Raw genomic sequence first — 21,374 nt, forward strand, 5'->3', positions numbered from 1 at the left:
ACACCGTCTGTGCCTGTTGTTTTCCTTGGGTTGACTCCCAGGAAGGCTGATCTGACGTCTGCAGCAGTGACCAAGGGAACAGGTGCATCTGGTCTGTTGGAACAGGGATCACCGCGCCAATGATATCTGCTCAAACTGACTGTAGGAAGCATTGAATGTGTCAGGGAGGGATGTGTCTTTATCTGCTATTTTGATCTGCTTCATTTTGCATTACATAATGTTGTTTCGGCCTGGCTATAGATAGTGAAAATCTGCTAGATATGGGCCTCTAACCTGGTTCAGTACTGCCTCTTGGCATCCCTGATGGCTTTATGGAGGTCATAGCGGCTTTCTTGGTCATCCTCCTTGAACACATTTGACCTTCAGTACGGAGTAGATTTCCAGATTCCTCCAAGGTTGATGAAAACTTGGGACTGACTTCTTTGGTATGCAGTCCTCCAGGCATTTGCTAATGGAGTCTGAGACAGTAGTGGCATACTCACATCGGCTTGGATTCCTTTGTGCCCTTGCACACATTTCTGTGCTGCTTTTGTTCCAGACTATTTTAATTGTTCCAACGCCAGTGTCCATGACTCAAGATGTCCACATCGTTATTTTTCCCTGAAACTCGACACCACCACTTTGGTCAAAAAGGCACTACTTTGTATGTGCTGCTTTGCCAAAGCTTTTTGGTCAGATCCCCTATACAACTGTCATTTTGTCAGATGACACTTTACTATGTTCAAAATGTTATGTAAAGACAAGTTATTGTTTAATGTTAGACAGTAAGTGATTTTCACTGTTAAAAGAATGCAAAAATCCCACAAATAAAACATGCTGTAAGCACAAGTTACTTAAGAGAACAGACTTCAATGGAACTCAAACAAGAATAGAGTGGAAAAATATGAGATTGTTTGATGATTCTGATTAAGAAAACTCTAGATTCAGTATTAGTTCATCACATTATTTTAAAACCAAAGCAGGAAGTGACAGTGAGAGCTGCTGGATCATTGCAGGGACAACTTTGTAGGTCTGACACTATTGTGGCTCTATCGATAGCAAATGTACGGCTGCAATTCAAAGTACTTCTCTAGGGCAGTGATTCACAATCCCCTGAAAGAAAAAAAATTGCCACTTTCTACCCAGTATTTTAACAAACTAAGGGCTTATGCCCGAAACATCGATTCTCCTGTTCCTTGGATGCTGCCTGACCTGCTGCGCTTTTCCAGCAACACATTTTCAGCTCCAAACTATTGCATTGCCAAGTTATGTTTACTCTATTGTTTTTTGATCTAATCCAGTAGACTTGATAGGTTTTCCCCCAAATACATTAAAACACTATATGAAATATAGAATAGCACATCAGTGTGCCTGGAGTAAGGTATTTACAGCAAACATAGGGGAATAACCAGTGAAGTCTACAGATGTTTACAAGGCCTTCCAATTGTGAAATTACATAAAGTGATGATCTGTAAGTTTCTATAAGTAAGATAAACATTGTGCAATCTTGGATATTTATTGAACAAAGAGAAATTAACCATGCAACAATGTTGTACAAACCACTATACAAGCTCAAGACTGCTGCAGTGATTCATGATTTAACGAAAGTCAGGTTGTCAATAAATTTTCATGTTTTTGTTGTGCAGAGAAGTAAATACAAGTTCTTCTGTAATTGGAACAGGTTTCAATAGGGAGGAATTTATCCAGAACCGATGAACAAAAAGGTGTCGTTTTCTCTGAAGTGTTGGATTTATTTGAAGCAAAATAAAAAAAACTCAAAATCCAACATTACAAATGTCTGTGTTGCAGTTGGTCTATCCATGTTTCTTCCAACAGTTCCCACATCGCTGGTATGTGTTATTTATATGTCTTCATGTGCCAGAGACCATCATTTAAGTAATGCATGTTTTCGATTCCAATACCTTTATTGACTTGTTCTCTGTGGAAATAACACAAAATCAATAAGGACTTGGATATGCAAAACAATGTATTTCTTTAATCTATTGTAAAATAGCAATAACTTCATAACTGATCCTAACCTATCTGTATTTTTTTAAAAGATTCTCCCCATGTCTCAAAACAGAACAGAAAAACCCTTCATTGTGTACCACACTGATTTCTCACAGTCTGAGTGAGATTGTAATATACTTGAAATTGAGGACACTTATTTTATGGGCCCATTACTACCAGGAACTGGAACAAGACTTTCAAATGTGTTTTGCTTTCATGACCATCAGCTTCAGCTCGATTCCAGGATGACTACACAACTCAGTTTTTCTTAAACAAATAAAACAGCAAAGCAAGTTAAGACATACTTACATTTTATCTGCTGGCATCTTCATAACTCCCACAGAAAGGGCATGTTGCTTGCCCTCTGCTGTAATAGCCTTATGATCAGTTAGTTAAGGAAAGTTGCAGCAATTAAAAAATAAAGCCAAGTACTTGCATTTGAACAGTAACTAACAAAAAATGAATACTTTTCATATAGAAATCAAATCTTCAAATATAACTATATGAAATCTGTTGTTTAATATTAATTTCTATAGTTCAGATAAAGGAATACATTAAGACTGTAAACTTTCCCAAGGGATTAGTTATCAAACTGTGAGGAACATGTGGCCTGGCCAGGGAGGACAAAATAAAGCTGAATGCAGCCATATTTTAGCAAACATCAAAGGTAAGGTGTAATTACACCTATCGCATCAGCAGTAGGATAGAACTTATAACAGGAAGAGTTGAAAGGTACATTCAGAGGCAAGATGTTTTGACTAATGTTGATTTTGTTTTAGCGTTGAGTACTAATTTTTCTTTTTAATAAAAATAATTTGCATAATTAGGATTACAAAGCACTATTTATACATCTTCTGAACTATGAAACTAAAAGAAGCCCGAATCAGTATCACTATCCAGTTCAGTAATGTCCTTATCTGGTCTGGCTGACATTTGACTCCAGACCCACAGGAATACGTGACTGACTACTAACTGCCCCCTGAAATGGCCTTGCAAACCATTTGGTTGTATCAAACTGCTAAAAATATAAACATACAGACCATCTGTCTTTGACCTTAAGATTGGGATCAAAAATGGAAAAGCCAGCCATGTCCAAACTTGCAAAGTCCTCTGTGCCATCACCAAAATTGGGAGCGCAGTCTGACAGACATGCCAAATCACAGTCTGACAGTGTTTATCAAATAGGATTTCCTGAAGATTATTATGTCCCAGATTCCACCATCACCTTCACTGGGAATACAAAGTTAAAAATCACACAACACCAGGTTATAGTCCAACAGGTCTATTTGGAAGCACTAGCTTTCAGAGCGCTGCTCCTTCATCAGCTGGTTGTGGAGTATAAGATTGTAAGACACAGAATTCTGTGTCTATAACCTGTTGGACTATAACCTGGTGTTGTGTGATTTTTAATTTTGTACACTCCCGTCTAACACCAGCATCTCCAAACCTTCACTGGGCATGCCCGTATCCAAGTGGTAGGACAAATGTATAATCAGAGGTGGCTGTAGTACAACGGTGTACAGTAAGAAGGGAGTTGTCCTAGGACTTCCCAACACTGACATCGAACTGTCGAACAAGGGCAAGGAAACCATTTGCTGATAAACACTACTACCCCTCTCTCAGATGATGAATCAACACTCTCCCATGTTGAACAACACTTGGAAAAGCATGGAGGCACAAAAGGGTACAAAATGTTCTCTGAGCAGAGGACTTCAATATCCATTACTAACTGGCTCGGCAGCATCACTAATGACTGGACTGGCTAAGTCCTAAAAGACACAGCTGCTGAATTGATTCTGCAGCAGCTGGTGAGAGAAATAATGAGGGGGAAAATGTAGTCAACTTCATCTCACCTGTCACAGGCATGTCAGATCTAACAGCTAAAAGTGGGGCATTCTGAGACACTGTGGGCCATCAGCATGGCAGAACTTGTATTCAGTCACCACATAACCCAGCATATCCCTCACATACCATTGCCATCAAACCAGAGGATCTACCCTCAATCAAATGAGGGTGTGGGAGAGTACACCGGGAGTAGCACCAGGCATACATGAAATGAGCTATCAGCATGGTGGAGCAACAACATGGATTACTTGCACATCAAAAGGGAGAGAGCAGCAAATGACAGCGAGAGATAAGTGATTCCACAACTACTGGACATACTCGAGTATAGGTCGGGTTTTGAAGACTATTAAGCTGAAATTAGAGAGTCAACTTATATATGAGGTACTGTTTTCGAGGTGATGAAATTCAGGGTGGCATGAGTCAAAAATGGACAACAAAAAGCCAGCTCTCTATACAAAGTAACAAACAACAAAACAAAAAAGGTATTATGGCCAATACTGAATATTTATCTACAAAATCATTCTGCCTGGTATGGTAGAATGGTACAGTAGACCCCCATTCCCACAGGGGATATTTTCCAAGACCTACCACAGAAGCATACCTGAAGCTGTTCTGTGTATAAGTGGCATAATGTAAACCATACTGAATTCTTTGAACTAACGTGAGATGTAAGGTAATCCTAGGCATTGTTTTGATAGTTGAGGCAGATATTATTCGGTAGAAAGACTTGCAATTAAATCAGTCATAGGATGGTATGCTGCTCTCAAATCTCTTGTACTTTATGTATTGCTTGTGTTTCTTGGACATTAGCAAAGTTAAACAAAGTAAAATGGGCCCAGCTTGTACAAAGTGCTAAAACAAATCTCATACTTTCATACTATACAGGTACTATCTACTGTGATTGAGTATCGGACATATGGTGAAAAAAGAAATTTGTACTCAAGTCTTGATAGTCGTTTGTGTACTTGTGTATTTGAAGTACGAGCGAAAGAAAGACAATCACAAACAAGTCAATATCCATATGGTAATTTAAAACGGGAAATTTACCTTCCAGGCAGCCCCCTGGTCCCTAGTTCTGGAATGTTCCATGTAATATGTTTGTGCTGTGGTAAACCGCGGGTAACTGATACCACAGAAACTGACTCCGCAGATTACAGTCATTCTTAAAACCTACAGTGGAGCATGACGGTTGGCCAAATAGAAGACCCGGAATGGGGAGGTACAGCTAGCAGACTGGAAAGGCAGAGTGGAGCGCAACGGGCAGGCACACTGACTCATAAATGTTCATCAGTAACTGTGAAGAACTAGGGTCGGTTTATACACAAGGTATATGGAAAATACAAACTTTTTGACGAAAAATAAGGGGTCGACTTATACATGTGATTGATCTTTTTAAACAAGTGTATATGGTAACTGATTAGTCTTAAATGATGGTGGACAATTAAACAATTAACAAGTAGAAGAGGAGGAGTCACCATATATATTTCCACTCTCAACAATGTGGGAGTCCAGCACATCAGTGCAAAGTAAAAGGCTGAAGCATATGCATTGATCTTCAGGGAGAGGTGCCAAATAGATGATGCAGCTCAGCTTCCTGAGATCTCCAGGATTATAAATGTCTGTCTCTAGCCATTTTGATTCACTCTGTGATTTGAGGAAATGGCTGAAGGCTCTGGATACTGAAAAGGCCCTGACAACATGCCAGCTATAAATATTCAAGACTCGTACTCCAGATTTGGCTGCACCTTAGCTAAGCTGTTCCAATATACCTGTGATTCTGGCATCTTCCCAATATTGTACAAAGTTGCCCAGATATATCCAATCTATAAAATCCGGTGTGACTGACTGAACCTGTCAGGCCACTTGGTTAGGGATAGGCAATAAATGCTGGCCTAACCCACATGCCTAGAATATTTTGTTTTAAATTTAAGCTTATTTGATTTCAGTCAGGACAGTAGTTGTAGCTAGTAAAGTTAACTACACTTTCTCTGCGATAGAAAAAAAAGTGAAGAAAGAAAGAATTGTCTGCTATGTTCTGACCACCAAATAGTTAGTCAACACTCACTCTCAAGGTTAAGATATAAATAAAAGTTTTTGTTGGCTAACTAATTCGGTGGTCAAAATTCTGTCCTTTCTTGATTTTTTTTTGTCCCAGAGAAACTGTAACAGTAATGGAGGACTGACTGCCCTTGTAAGGGTAGGGGAAAAAAACAAACAAGTTAGGAGCCCTTAAAAACGTGCCGAACAATCATTTTCAAACAACAAGAATTCTGATCATATTTATCACACCTTCAAGGACTACTATATAAATGCATTAAACGACCAATTGCACTGATGAGATTATAAAACAAATCAATGCACAACACACCCTTATGAACTAGAACTCCTGTAAATAAAAATACTTATTCATAGAATTTGGTTTCAAGCAGGCAAGTGAGTCACACTGAGGATACAACTATCGTGTCAGTGTCGGCTGGATGAAGCTTTGCTCCGGGGGAAGTTAGTCCAGGACACATAATATTGGCGCCACTAAGCACAAACTTGATAGCCCCTTTGTCAACCTGTTGATGTGGCAAGATGGAAGGATCTGTGACAAAGAATTGTGAGATAATGAACATTAAAGTTATGTAAATTATTTTAAGTAAAACATTTTCATTACAAAATACATACCTCAAGTCATGTTTGTACATAAATTATAATTAAAATAATACTAAAGGTCTGCTACAAACCCATTCCAAATAAACACAGTAAATGTAAAATCCTACAGTCAAATTAAGGATAGTTCTTTTACATTTGTCTTCTCCTATCCAAATGATTTTAGGAAATTGTCTAACTGGACATTTTCATTCCTTTAGACATCAAGTGTGCCTGGTCAATGTTACCGTGGAATAGTGGGAGCATTACAGCTCAGGCTTACCCTGCTCACATCCACCATTCACATGTGTATTGCTTTCCAGGTGTTTCAGGCCAGCAGTCAGGAGGAACCACTTTGAAAATGTAAGTTTAGTGTATCGTGTTACAGTTTGAGGTTTTTTTGGGGGGGAAATCACATTTTTGAGAGGCATACCAACTTGGATGATTGCACCTGGTTTGATTTGATTAATTATTGTCACATGTACTGAGATACAGTGAAACGGTTTTGCAGGCTATCCGGGCAAATCATACTGACAGAAGTACATCAGGATAATCGAACAAAATGCAAAATATGGTATTACAGCCACAGAGGATGTGCAGAGAAAAACCAACTGATGTGATATGAGAGATCTGACCAAAAGAATAGAGCCATTGTTTAGTATGCAACAAAGCTCTGTCACGCTTTTGATCACGGAAGAAGCAACAAACTGGCAATTAAAGCAAACATTTCTTTTAATTTGCATTAGCTTTGTCCAATTCATAAAATATTCACCCGTGTAGGAAGGGTATGTATTTAAACTATAAATCAAAGCAGGAGTACTTAACCTCAATTGATCGTTGACTAAAGTATTGATGAGCCGCAGAAGAGATTTGTGACAGCCATCCAAATTATCTCAAACGTCAGCAGATAAAATGAGCTTTTCATTAGATTGTATTATTCCTGTTGACAGGGCCACTTCCCAAGGCTCTCTTAAGAACTACAGCAGAATAGCTGGGGAAAAAGGCTTTGAACTAGGATTTGAGAGTGTGCTGCTAGAAAAGCACAGCAGGTCAGGCAGCATCCGTGGAGCAACAGCAAATGAATCCTCGTTTCAAGCATAAGCCCTTCGAACTAGGATTCATTGGTGTGCTTTTAGGGTCTGGAGTCTGCATAATGGGACTGCCCACCACCCTAACCCAGATGGAGACTTACCATATCTGGTGTGTTTAGATAGATAAGTGCAGCAATGTCTACAATGATGCACGTGGATACACCCAACTAAAGAGCATGGTCTAGTCAGAAATTCAGGGCAAGGGGCAGCCTGAATCCTTTAAGGAATTACATTTTTCTTCAAATTTCTTAACAACTCCCTCACCTTTGAAGTATCCAATGGAAAGGAATTTGGTATGCAGATATCCAAAGACAACATGTTTTTGCCCCAAACCCCACACACCAGACCCTGACATTACACTGGTTGTGACCATACATAGTCTATTGTCAACTACTAATAGCTCAAATTAGCAGCTCTTCGTTCCCCCAGGCAGACCTTGACCCACCCCTTTGTCTGTCTGTTTTTCTCTCTCTTCAGGCTCTCGCTCTTTCTTTCTCTTGTGACCTCCTCATCTGCATAAATATCAACTTTTTCCTTGTTACCATCAGTTCTGAGGAAGAGTCACTGGACCTGGAACATTAACTCTCATTTCTTTCCACAGATGCTGCCAAACCTGCTGAGTATTTTTCCCAACAATTTCTGTTTTTGTTTTGGATTTCGAGCATCCGTGTACTTCATTATTTTTTGTTATGTGCATTTTGAAGTCTAGAATTCTAAGACCATAAAATGTAGGATAGTCTTACAGTCTTATAATTCGAAACTCAAAAATGCAAAGGGTTACCTGACTGCAGTTACCTTTTTTAATGTGGTTTAATAAATGAAATTTAAAATACTTCATCAACACTGAATTTAAGTTTTTTATAGATTTCAGTGAACAGACATTAGTTTGCAAGTATATTGAAATGTGAAGCAGATTATTAGTATTCTGGAGAAAACAATTCTAATTTCCCATTCAGAATAAATACTAATTCTTCAACATTTGTGTTCTCTCCTCTTCAATAAATGTTGATAATGATCAAATTACTTCCAGATGGAGAAGCCAATATGGTACTTATAATTGACTACTTTAATAGAGTCTTAGAGATGAACAGGATGGAAACAGACTCTTCAGTATAACTCGTCCATGCTGACCAGATATCCTAAATTAATCTAGTCCCATTTGCCAGCACATAGCCCATATCACTCTAAACCCTTCCTATTCATATACCCATCAGGATGTTTTTTAAATTTTTTTTTAGATTAGATTAGATTACTTACAGTGTGGAAACAGGCCCTTTGGCCAAACAAGTCCACACCAACCCGCCAAAGCGCAACCCACCCAGACCCATTCCCTACATTTACCCCTTCACCTAACACTAAGGGCAATTTAGCATGGCCAATTCACCTAACCTGCATATTTTCTGTGGGAGGAAACCGGAGCATCCGGAGGAAACCCACGCAGACACAGGGAGACTCCACACAGTCAGTCGCCTGAGACGGGAATTGAATCCGGGTCTCTAGCGCTGTGAGGCAGCAGTGCTAACCACTGTGCCACCGTGCGTAATTGTACCAGCCGCCACCAATAGCTCTTTCCACACACACGCCATCCTATATATGAAAAAGTTGCCATTTAGTTCACACTTAAATCTTCCCCCTCTCACCTTAAACATATGCCTTTTAGTTTCAGATTCCCCCAACCTCGGGAAAAGACCTGGTGTATTCACGCTATCCATGTCCCTCGTGATTTCCTAAACCTCTATAAAAGGTCACCCCTCCGCCTCTGACACTCCGGGGAAAATAGTCCTAGCCTATTCAGCCTCTCCCTATAGCTCAAACCCTCCAATCTTGGCAACATCTTTGTAAATCTTTTCTGAACCCTTTCAAGTTTCACAACATACTTCTTGTAGTAGGGAGACCAAAATTGCATGCAATACTCCCAAAGTGGCCAAACCATGACCTCCCAACTCCTGTATTCAATGCACTGTCCAAGAAAGGCAAGCATACCAAATGCTTTTTTCTCTGTCCTGTCTACCTGCAACTCTGCTTTCAAGGAATTCTTTCATCTTAGCTGCCTATTCAAGTCTGCTTCATTAAACACCATCACATCCAGAATTACCTGTTCTCTAGTTGACTCTACTACAAGCTGCTCCAAAAAACTCTTGTAAATATTCCATGTATTCTTTATTGAGTTCCACTACCAACCTGATTTTCCCAGTGCACTGCATATTGAAATCCTCCACGATGCTTTTTAAGCAAATTTCTTCTTACTTCTCTCCTCTCCAGTTATTTCTCCAAACAAGATATCTGGTTTGACCTTTGGCCCCAAATCCAAAGATATCATGAATTTAGGAACTGTTTCCCTGAATAACTGATGTCCTTTCATCAGCCAGAAGCATACTAAAGTCAAAATATATCCTCCTTACTGATCATTCAGAGCCTGAGTATTTTTTGTCATATTCAATAGAAGTAGTAAATATGTGTGGCGAGCTCAGATCTTGCAGCTTCTTTCACTGCACTCTTGAGTTCCTTTTAAAGTAATAGTTGCTCATTTTGTGCCTCCATAACAGCTGCACATGGTATCACAGCTGGTCTTTTGTGCAGTCATTCAGTCCCAGATTTCAAACAAGTCACAAGCTCACTGGTTCGATGAAATGCTGAATATCCGTCCAATATGGATAATCTAGCTGACTCTAATGCTCATGTGACCACAATAAGCTGCTTGTTCATTCGTCTGACTGAGGTTTACTATCTCCTGATCGAATAACTATGCAAGACTTCCAAAAAAATTGATTCAACTGTATTAATTCATTCAGATTATTATTTATCTCCATCCAACCACATCGCTTTGAAGAACATATTAACACACAAACTTTACATAATAAAATTGACAGCTACATACTTTTGGCATAAAGTCATAAATATCAGGAGTAGGAGTATAACCACGGCCCTGAAGCATGGTCTACTCTTCAATGATATGATCAATCTGATTACTCTGTATTCCCAGCTACCCTTAAAATCCTTGATCAGCAAGAGGTTGAAAGGTTATATCTCTGCGTTAAAAATATTCAAGGGCTTTGCTTCTACCACTCTTTGGGGCTTTAAACCTGCACAAAACTCCTAAGACTCATGACCTTCTGCAAGGAAGAAATTCTGATCTCAGTCTTAAATGGGTAATGCTGTGTTTGAAATAGTGATCCCTTGTCCGAGGTTCTCCTTCAAAGTGTCAATTAAGACACCTTATATTCCTTTAGCATGCAATGGTACAAACCTACCCTCTCCAATCTTGCCTAACACAACCTACTCATTCCAGATATTCATTCACCTCTCTGAACTGCTTTCATTAACACCCTTCCTTAAAAAAGACCAGAACTGTATGCGGTACTTCAGATGCAATTTCACCAATGCCTTGTAACCTTCCTAACTTTTGTATTTGAAGCCCCTCACATAAAACAGTAACATTCTATGAGTTTTCCTAAAAGCTTGCAGTATCTGCATACTAACCTTTAATGATTCATGCACTGGCACACTCCGATTTCTCTGCATCTCTCACAATTTAGATAATATACTTTTCTTATTCTTCCTGCCAAAATGGATAATTGCACATTTTCTAAATCTAGAAAACTAAGACTTCACAATATCTTTGCAGGTTGATTTTATACTTAGTCTGGCATGATGTTCACTATAAATATTATTTTTGATCTGCATACACTAGTGCAATTAAATGAGAAGTACTGATCTGAGAACAAAATATCAGGTGTGATGCACAGATGGTAGATCCACTACATTGTTGACTACACCTTGTCATCTGCCAAGCAGTAATGACATTCTTTGCACATGTATGATCAGGGGCTATTTTATTGCCTGATTAAACAGTAACATCACTGTTCACAATTCTTTGCAGAAAGGACTGTTCTTCTTAAAACAATTTTATAAAAACATTTTAAAAAGTAGTACCTATTATTTCACAATAAACATACAACTCTGGCTTTTACTTCAAAAACTTGAGGAACATTGCCACATTTCCCCAAGGAGACATTCAGGGGTTTACAAGTCCTCCAAATATACTAAGGGCAGTAAACCTACATTTATGAAGTAATCGTAAGGTGGGGTAGAAAGGTCCCTCCCTTTGTCTGAAAAATAGCAATTCTCCATTAACAGTCAGGATCTCTATATGTTCATGGCTGAAAACAAAATAGAAAGAACAAAAATCAGGCTCAACTCACAAAAATCATAATTCCATTAAAAACAAAAGACAATCAGATTATTCAAAAGATTCTGTAGTTTGTACATCATTTTGTATCAGGAAAAAAGTTAATAATCTGAAAAAAGTGCCTTTTTTCATAATCACTTATGATTTTTAAATAAATGAATTACTTCACACCCTATTTTTGAACTTACCTCAATACAACACAAATCTAATAAGTCATTTTTAGAAGTGGAATGATTTTTCTCATGAAGGCAGCCATTCTACAATAAGCAAAACACCGCAATGAAAGATTTAGATTTAAATTTTATTGTCACGTGTACTCGAGTACAAGAATACCAGAGTACAGGGAAAGTGTACAAAAATCGCCATTTTCCGGTGCCAATTTAGTAGACAAAAGACAGGTTTAAAAACAGAAACAGAAATAAAAGAAACGTCCAGATCACCCCCCCCACCACAAGTCCTCACTGCCAGAAAAATAAAGCCACAAAATCTATCCTTCAGTCTGCGAACACTCAGGTGCCCTGAGTCCCCACACGCTCACCACAGTCAGAATGTCATCACCTCTGTCAGGTACCCAGGCCCAACCAAGGCCTGGAGCTGCGCTGCCAATGCTGGAAACATGTCACAATTCTTTGGCACCATCTTGCCTCCATAAACATCATCGCCGCCATTAGTTTGCTGAAGCTGCCAGATCCCAAAGTGGGCTCAAATTCAATGCTGGGCCCACCATGCTGAAGCAGACAGTGTTCATTCTAGCTTATGTTGTTGCTCCTTCCTCCTCTGAGGACCTCCATTTCAGCTAAGAAACCTGGCACTGCCAATCTGCCAAAAAGGAATCCCTCCTGGTGCTGCCCACATTCTGGGAAGGAGACCGCTCCGACCGCTATAATTTATGGTGGTGAAAAGGAAAAATATTGGCGTGGTCACTATACGATCACTTCAAAGTTTTTTCCCTAGATAAATGGCCTTCTAGAGCATTAGGTTTCACAAACCATGAGAAGGACTTATGGTCTTTGCTTCTGAGGGAGAAGCAGATATTGATTGTTGCTTTTAGCAGGTGGTCTTTGCCATTGATGAGTGATCCTGTTCTCTTTTACAGAGGGCTGAAGGAAAAGAACATTTAGGACAACCTTCTATTTTCTTCCCCGTCCTGCTGTGGGATCATCAACCTAACCTAAAATCCAGGTTAGACCAGCTTAAAGGCTGAGGGTCCTTCAGCAATACTTCGTGGATCCCTCTACGTGCCTTGCTCATAGTCACACCCTCCTGTCCCTGACCAAATTTCAGGTAGTTAATCTGATCGGTGCGACTGCGTCCTGAAACATAGCATCCAGGTAGCTCTCCCCCTCTCTAAAGAGTCACAATGTTCAAAGCTCAGACTCCAGCTCATCAGATCTGAGCTGCAGTTCATTCAGCAACCAACACTTACTGTAGATGTACTCACCATAAATCACAATGGGGTGCACTAGCCCACATGTCTTGCCGTAAGAACATATCATTTGCCCAGCATCTCTACTGTAATTCCTTCATTCTTAATTTGATTTTTTATAGTTTTGTATTGGTCTTTTAGTTCATAGCCTGTAAATATTTCTCCTATTTACCTTCAATCTTAAAATAACCTATAATAGATATCACATTAGCAGTTACCACCAACAAATGAATTTACAGTTTACCCTGTGATATCATTCTTTTTTGCTGGGCCCCTGGATTAATCACTGGCAAATGGAATTCAATCCAGTGAGGTGACACACTTGTGCAGGACAAACAAATACATGATGATCGGTAGGATCCTGGGAAGCAATAAGGAACAGACAAATCTTGGTGTGCATGTTCACCAGTTGCTTAAAATAGCATGACAGGGAGAGAAAGTGGTTAAGAAAGCATGTTGGATACTTGCCTTTATTAGCCAAGGCATTGAGTTTATGAGTAGGGAGATTATGGTGGAATTATATAAAACATTTGTTTGTTCACAGCTTGAGTATTGTGTCCAGTTCCAAATCTACATTGTGGAGGGATGTAATTGCATTGGCGAGGGTGCAGAGGAAATTTAGCTGCCTGGGCTGGAGAGTTTTCGTTATGCAGAGATCGGATAGACAGAGGTTGTTTTCCTTGGAGCAGAGGAAATTGAGGGGGGACATGATTGAGATGTATAAATTTGAGGTACAGAGATGGGGTAGACAGGAAGGAACGTTCCCCTTGGTGGAGGGATCAGTGTCCAAGAAGCGTAGATCTATGGTAAAGAACAGAAAGTTTAGAGTGCATTTTCTTTCACTCAGGAGGAGGTGAGAATCTGGAACTCACCATCGCCAAGAGTGATAAACCTTCACAATATGATAAACCCTCCTAAGTATTTAGATGTACATTTGCAATGTCAAAACATACAAGGCTATGAGCCAAATGCTGTAAAATTATAAAGCATTTAAATCATAGTTTATGATGGAAATGGAATAGAATGGGTAGGTGTGATGTAAACAATCTATCTGCACTGTGACTGCAAATATGAATTGCTCAGATCAAACTCTTGAGCAGAAATGGCACTTGAAGACAGAAGAGCAATATCATTTAATAACTGAATTTTCTTTGCAATCAAATATTAAATTATACCATTTCACTATTTTTACAGGATCCTTCTTTGGCATGATTTGGTTCAACCATGGCTCAATTACAGGAAACTGTTCAACCAGCTGATTCTTAATGCCTTTTATAACAGATGTCTTCAGTTGGATGCAATTTGTAACATTTTCCTTTTCATCAAATCTGTTAAGATAGAAAATAAATGAATCAATATCATTGTCAACATCTTCTAAAACACAATAGAAACACTCCACACAAATACTCTGGGCTCCACATACACACAGTTTCAAAACTGTTCTTGCTGTTTTTCCAAAGATGTCAACTTTGCTGGGGTTCATTTCCTCAACTACCATGCCGGAGTTAAACGCATCAGCAGGCATTTTGACCAAAGAACACATCAGAGTTGAACCTTATACTGTCCACAGTCACCAGATTTAAAAAAAAATCACATGGCTAAGTCCACACAGTACCATATTAACATAAGTGTTGTGTTACCAAGCCTGACAGCAAGTAACTAACTGGAGCTCACTGGGCCCACTGTACTTTAAATTAGAGCGTTTGTTAAGAGCCATTCAAAAACACTCTTCTGATAAATTGGAAACGACTTGGAAGGTTAGTTGCTCTCAAAACAGATCCTGACGGACCTACTGAGTATTTCACATTTTCTACTCCTACTTCTGGTTGGGAGGCGACAGGTGCGGTATTTTGCTTCTGTAAATCTGTTCGAAATGGGGATCCAATCCTCGTTTTATAACGATCTCGAGTTATTCAATAGGTAATCCGGTCAAACACAAGCTGTCCGTTACAGCTTGTCACAGAATAGACGTGCCTCCGTGTTTTTTCTTCGGGAAAGAGAGATATTTAAATCAGTAAAATCCTACACCAAAAATCAAAAGGAAGAGGACAGCGCTGAGATCCTGAACGTTATTTCGAGTCAATCGCATGAAAGAGAATGACACATTTATCGCAGGTGGGAAAACGATCATTAAAGCCAAGTGCAACGAATTAGAGCCCAAACCAACAGACAGGAGGCATCTAAACATTACAAAACGATTATTTCTGTGAAGAAAGTTAAAGTTAACGATTGAAATAAAACACTCACTTCTTAAACATTCTGCAGCTTCAGTAACTCCCAACTCCACGAGGCCCAGCAGGAAGTACACCGCCTTACGGCAGGTCGCAAATACATAACAAATCACAGCAATTGCCGTCAAATGGATTATTGTTTGTGTTTCAGTGACAGCCAGAGAGGGTGGCAGAACAGCAAATTATTACGTTTACACAGAAAGCAAAATACTTCTTTTCAGAATCACCATATGAAAAGGATAAATGTCGGTAAACAATTTTGTTTTTTATTCTCCTCGTAATAGTTTTAAACTGTTTTTCAGAATTGCCTGGACAATGCTGCTCTATCTCTGCTGACCAACCACACCTTAAAGGAGCAGCGCTCTGAAAGCTAGTGCTTCCAAGTAAACCTGTTGGATTATAACCTGATGTCGTGTGATTTTGTAACTTTGACCAATCTATGGAAATAGTAGATGTAAAATGTTGGACTGCCAAGATTAAAAGAATCTAACATCTGCTTCTTGCCATAGCATGATTTCTTATGCATTACTAAAATTTCAGTTCCACTAAGCATCATTCTTTTTGTGTGCTCTAATTTGGTGTATATTCCTGTGCATTATTCTTGATAATCCTGTCATGTCTGGCTCTTGTTTTGTGCGACAGAAGATGCATCCCTGTTCTAAACACCAATCTTCATGATAATATAATGCAGATTTCTCTTTAGATACCCTACAGTGTGGAAACAGGCCCTTCGGCCCAATCAGTCCATACTGACCCTCTGAAGAGTAACCCACCAAGACCCATTTTCCCTTTGACTAATGCACCTAACACTATGGACAATTTAGCAGGACCAATTCACCTTACCTGCACATCTTTGGATTGTGGGAGGAAACCCACACAGACACAGGGAGAATATGCAAACTCCACACAGACAGTCGACCAAGGTTGGAATCGAACCTGGGTCTCTGGTGCTGTGAGGCAGCAGTGCTAACCACTGAGCAATCCATAACTATTGAATCACAAATCTTCAAATGTGTATCTCTCATCATATCCTTCACATGTGACATGGGAAAGACTGTATTCCTAATCAAAACACTGAACTTCATGAAAGTTATCACACCGTGTTCCTCACCTTTGCACCATTCATGAGAACTTTACGTAAATTCTTCAGCTAAATGCCATTTTCCATGTGTGAAAATAGTTTATGAACCAAAAACATTCTTCATGTGTGACAACAATCTGTCATCTTACCATTTCAATACAAGGCCATAAGCAGTAGAAGCAGAATCAAATATTTCATCCTATTGAGTCTGCTCCATTCAATGAGATCATAGCAGATCTACTGTCCACACATTTACTGTCCCTTGAGAAAAGAAGTTCCTCATTATTTATGGTACAAATGGGTAACCCTTTACTTTGAGATAATGGCCTCTGGTCCTACACTGTCTCACATAGAGTCATAGAGATGTACATCTCTCAGCATTTACTCAGTCAAACCCCTCAGAATGATTTGCGTTTAAATAAGGTTGCTTCTTATTCTTCTAAACATTTAATGTGTACAGGCCCAACCTACTCAATACCTTCTTGTAAGAAAATGCCTCCATTCATAGGAACCTAGTGAACATTGTCTGGACTGCTTCCAATGGCTATATATCTTTCCTTAAATAATGGGACCAAACCTGTTCATGGTGTTCTAGGTATAATGTAACTGATGCATTATAACTTGTCTGCTCTTATACTCCATTTCCTTTGAAATAAAGGCCAACATTCCATATGCCTTCCCTATTACCTGCTGAAATTGTATGCTAACTTTTAATGATTTATGTACAAGAATCCCAAATCCCTCTGAGCTGTAGTATTCTGCCATCTTTCTCCATTTAAAATCATGTTCAGCTCTTCTTTCTGTCAAAGTGTTTAATCTCACATTTTCTCTCGTTATATTCCACCAACCATGTTTGTGCCAACTCAATTATGCTGTCCATTTCCCTCCATACACTCTTTGTATCATCCACACCACTTGCCTTCCCACCTATTTTTGTGTCATTTGTAAACCTGGTGATCATACATTCACTTCCCTCATCCAAAATATTGATATAAATTGTAAATAACTGTGGGCCCAGCAATGATCCCCCTGACAATTCATGAATTACAAATTGCCACCCTAAAAATGCTCCTGATCCGAACAGTTTTATTTGTGATAGTATAAAATGAGCTTCAGATTTGAAGCAGGCAATTTCTGATTGGAGGATCATACAGTCATAGAATCATATAGCACGGCAACATACACTTTGTCCCCTCTGCTCTGGGGCTTTTACCAGTATGTCAGTGTACAGTCAAGAATGATGCCAAAGCATTTTGCCATGAAATCATTGAAGTCAGCCACAAAACTAGACATGCAAGTTCTTTCCTGGCCTTCAAGCTGTTCAGTGAAAGGCTAAAATGACAGTCCAAACAATGTTTGCTTAAAGTCTTCATTTTCAGGAGCAGGCTCCTGGAGATCATAGATTTTCAGTGAGTTTTGTCATAGCATCCTGAAGTTCTTTGCACTACAAAGTCATGACCAAGTGGTCAGAATATGTGAAGAGCTGTAACTTTGTCACAAGGAGGTGCAGAAGGGTTGGTGTGAGGACTGATCTCTGTGCGAACATTTTATTGGTTATCCGTGGGGGACTGAGTTGATTTCTGAGGTGCACCTAGAATTGTCAGTTGTAGAAAACCAAAACAATAAAAGCCTTGGTTACTGAGCAGTAGAGAATAGTTGCTGAACCTGGCTAAGAACCCCCCACACAAACATGGTGATGCCTACCTCTAGGAGGTTATAAGGATTATTGAATGTATGGTGAGACCAACATTGCTGTAGTGACTTCCTGTGCTTGCATCTACTGACCCTATTGATGGAAACAGGAAAAAACTGAAAAAAAGACAGGGAAATACCTTCTCAAAGAACATCTGATGGCCAACAAAGCATTCTTATTGACACAGGAAAAAGCCCATGTACTTATTTGAAATCCCATGGATTATACAAATTAGTTACAGCCTCAATTCTCAACGGCACACCTCCTGGTTGACTGCAAACTGCAACCTAGTACAGGAACTGACTTGTGAAATCACGGGTTTCGACCTTTCAGACCAAATCTGGACCTCTACTGCTTGAGGATGAATCAGCAAAAATATAGCTACTTTTTCCACAAGAAAAACAAAAATAATAGGTCAAATTGTGATTGTGGCCATACAAGTCAGACCATTGCCTATGGACTGAACTTTGAGATGCATTCCTAGTGTCATTACAGCTTTTCCTACTGTGTCATCTGAAGCTGTTAAATTGATTGTTAAGCTCAAACCATAACTGTTTCCATTTCCACATGATATACATCTATTCCTTGTGACAATATCATTTCCAATTAATGGCAAGTAACAGATTTGCAATATTTCCATAGACTTTAAAAACAGGTTTGATGAAGATTTGCAAGTAAAATTGGTGGGATTGAAGAATCACTAGCTGTGTAGATAACAATGGTGAATGGTTGCTTTTTAATGAAGTGTGCAGTGGAGTTCTTCAGGGTTAGTACCTGTTCACTTTTTTTGACATGTACTCAAGTTATACTGGAACTTGGAAACGTAGTAACAATGAGCAGACAGTTAGACTTCAGTAGTACATAGACAGGCTGGAGAAATGCTCTGAAACATGAAATTTAACTGCAGAATTTAACATGAGGTCATGTTGCTTTTGTAGAAAACTTTGAGAGGTAACAAAAGAAACAAAGTACACAATTTTCAAGGGTGGAGAAACAGACAGACCAGGGTTTAGACATTAAAATGTTTTAAAATCTGGTAGGACAAACTGGGAATGTTGTTAAAAAAAGGCACACGAGGTTTTTGACTTCATTTCTTTTTATTCATTTGCATCCCTAATTGCCTGGTGAGCAGTTAAGTGTTAATCACATTGCTTTGAGTCTGGAGTCATGTCTGGGCCAGACCAGGTAAATACCAGTTTCCTTCCCGAAAGGATATTTGAGAACCAGAGAGGATTTTCTGACAATGGTTTTATGGTCATCATTAAGGCTCCAAATTCCAGGTGTTTCTTGAATTCAAATTCTGCTATCCACTATGGCAGGGTTTGAACCCAGGTCCCCAGAATATTACCAGCGTCTGTGGATTAATAGTTCTAGTGATAAAAGCACTGTACCATCACCTCCACACATAAAGGTATAGAGTACAAAAATAAAGAAGTAAGAGTGAGGCATGATAGGGATATTCTGACCAATTGTGAACACCATGCTTTAGGAAGAATATTAAGAAATAAGAAATGGTGTGGGAGAGATTGCATGGAAAGGTTCAGGAATGAATGACTTCAGTTACAAGGACAGGAGAGAGCACCTGATTGTTTTTCTAAGGGTAGATTAAGGGGGGATTTAATAAAACTTCTCAAAATCTTGTAATGTTTTGATTTACTAAAATGCTGAATAGTTTGCATTAGTAGAAGGGTCAATAACCATTAGATACAGATGTAAGGTGATTCAGTGGAGAAATAGAAACAACATGGGGAGCTTTATTTAATGTAATAAGTTGTTTATGATTGGGAATGCATGCAAGAGAGGTTGGTAAACTAGATGAAATTATACTTTTCAACGGAGAATTGGAATGGAAAAATTGCAGGGCTAGGCCTCAAGAGATGAGAAATAAGACTAAAGGATAATTGTTTATGGGCACATTGAGCCAAAAGGCGTCATTATAAGTGGTATCATTTTATGAAATTGTGAGTTAGGAGGTGTGTTCAGTTTTGTGCCTTGGATGTCATTTGACTGTGTAGCAGGAGAAATCAAGAGGCGATATGTTCTTCATGTTTGAACTGCCAGCTAGATTTGTGAATTGTGTGAACGCCCCACCCCAGGTTGGGTTGCACACTGACTCAGTGGTTAGCACTGTTGCCTCACAGCTCCAGAGACCTGGGTTTGATTCCCACCTCAGGCGACCATCTGTGTGGAGTTTGCACATTCTATCTGTATCTGTATGGGTTTCCTCCCAGAATCCAAAGATGTGCAGGTTAGGTGAATTGGCAATACTAAATTTCCCATAATGTTCAGGGATGTGTAGATTAGGTGCATTAGTCTGAGTGGGTTACTCTTCAGAGGATCAGTGTGAACTTGTTGGGCTAAAGGACCCGTTTCCACACTGTAGAGATTCTATGAAAATATCAGTCACAGCTGGAGTTTGAGTGGACCATTCAAACATATGATTTAAGAGCAAGAGTAGGCCCTTCAGCCTGTTGAGCTGACTCTGCCATTCAATAAAGTTATGGTTGATTTGATGACTCTGCATTCTCTCCCATCCAGACAACTTTTTAATCCAATCAAGAACCGATGTGAAATAATGCCACAAAGGCCAGTATCCTGTCAGCAAGTCACCTTTTATTTACACGTTGAGAGTCCTTGACATTGATCCAGCTCCCTCAGAGGCAGCTCTCAGAGCGAGCAGGATGTCTCATGCTCCTGTTCTTATCTGTCAGCTAGGGTCCACTAATTGGACCAGAATAACAGCCACAAATCAGGGAATTCATATTCTATAAGGCTCATAGGTTGGCTTTGTTACAATCACTGCATTCCTCCCCCTCTGTGTTCAAGGACATAGGCTGGTTCTCTTTTTTTGTAGCTCCTCCTGGACGTTTTAGCACCAGGTTAGGTTACTCCAATTCTGCCTCTGAGTCAAAGTCAGAAATCACATGACACCAAGTTATAGTCCAATGGGTTTATTCAAAATCACAAACTTTCAGAGCATAGTCCCTTCATCAGGTGAAGTGAGAGGGAAGTACAATGAATTTATGGGCAGAGAGGTCAAAAGTTCAGACAAATGGTGTGAGTGGAGTGTCAAATAATGACTCTCTACAGGTGATCACCGGTGTTAGATGGTGTGAGTAAAGTGTCAATAGCTGAATAACAACCGAAGGGAAGACCTATAATCCAATTAAATGAGGCAGGGAGATAATTACAAAA

General features: G+C 39.4%; 1 protein-coding gene and 1 non-coding gene across 2 annotated transcripts; one reads left to right on the forward strand and one right to left on the reverse strand.

Moving 5' to 3' along the window:
• Positions 1–1,476: 1,476 nt before the first annotated feature.
• On the reverse strand, positions 1,477–15,545 carry mcts1 (MCTS1 re-initiation and release factor). The gene is made up of 6 exons (XM_043704823.2): positions 15,422–15,545; positions 14,350–14,502; positions 11,622–11,719; positions 6,288–6,421; positions 2,299–2,366; positions 1,477–1,918 (listed from the first exon to the last, which is right to left on the reverse strand). The coding sequence occupies exons 1-6, from the start codon at positions 15,430–15,432 to the stop codon at positions 1,837–1,839; spliced, it is 546 nt and encodes a 181-aa protein (XP_043560758.1). The 5' UTR covers positions 15,433–15,545; the 3' UTR covers positions 1,477–1,836.
• LOC148148784 (small nucleolar RNA U3) lies at positions 12,663–12,871 on the forward strand. Its single transcript, XR_015758731.1, has one exon. It is a non-coding gene; the product is annotated as a small nucleolar RNA U3 (small nucleolar RNA).
• Positions 15,546–21,374: the final 5,829 nt, after the last annotated feature.

The sequence above is a fragment of the Chiloscyllium plagiosum genome, unplaced genomic scaffold (genome assembly GCF_037043375.1).
Source record: "Chiloscyllium plagiosum isolate Xiang-an unplaced genomic scaffold, Cpla_swu_hap1 HiC_scaffold_11, whole genome shotgun sequence".
NCBI lineage: Eukaryota > Metazoa > Chordata > Chondrichthyes > Orectolobiformes > Hemiscylliidae > Chiloscyllium > Chiloscyllium plagiosum.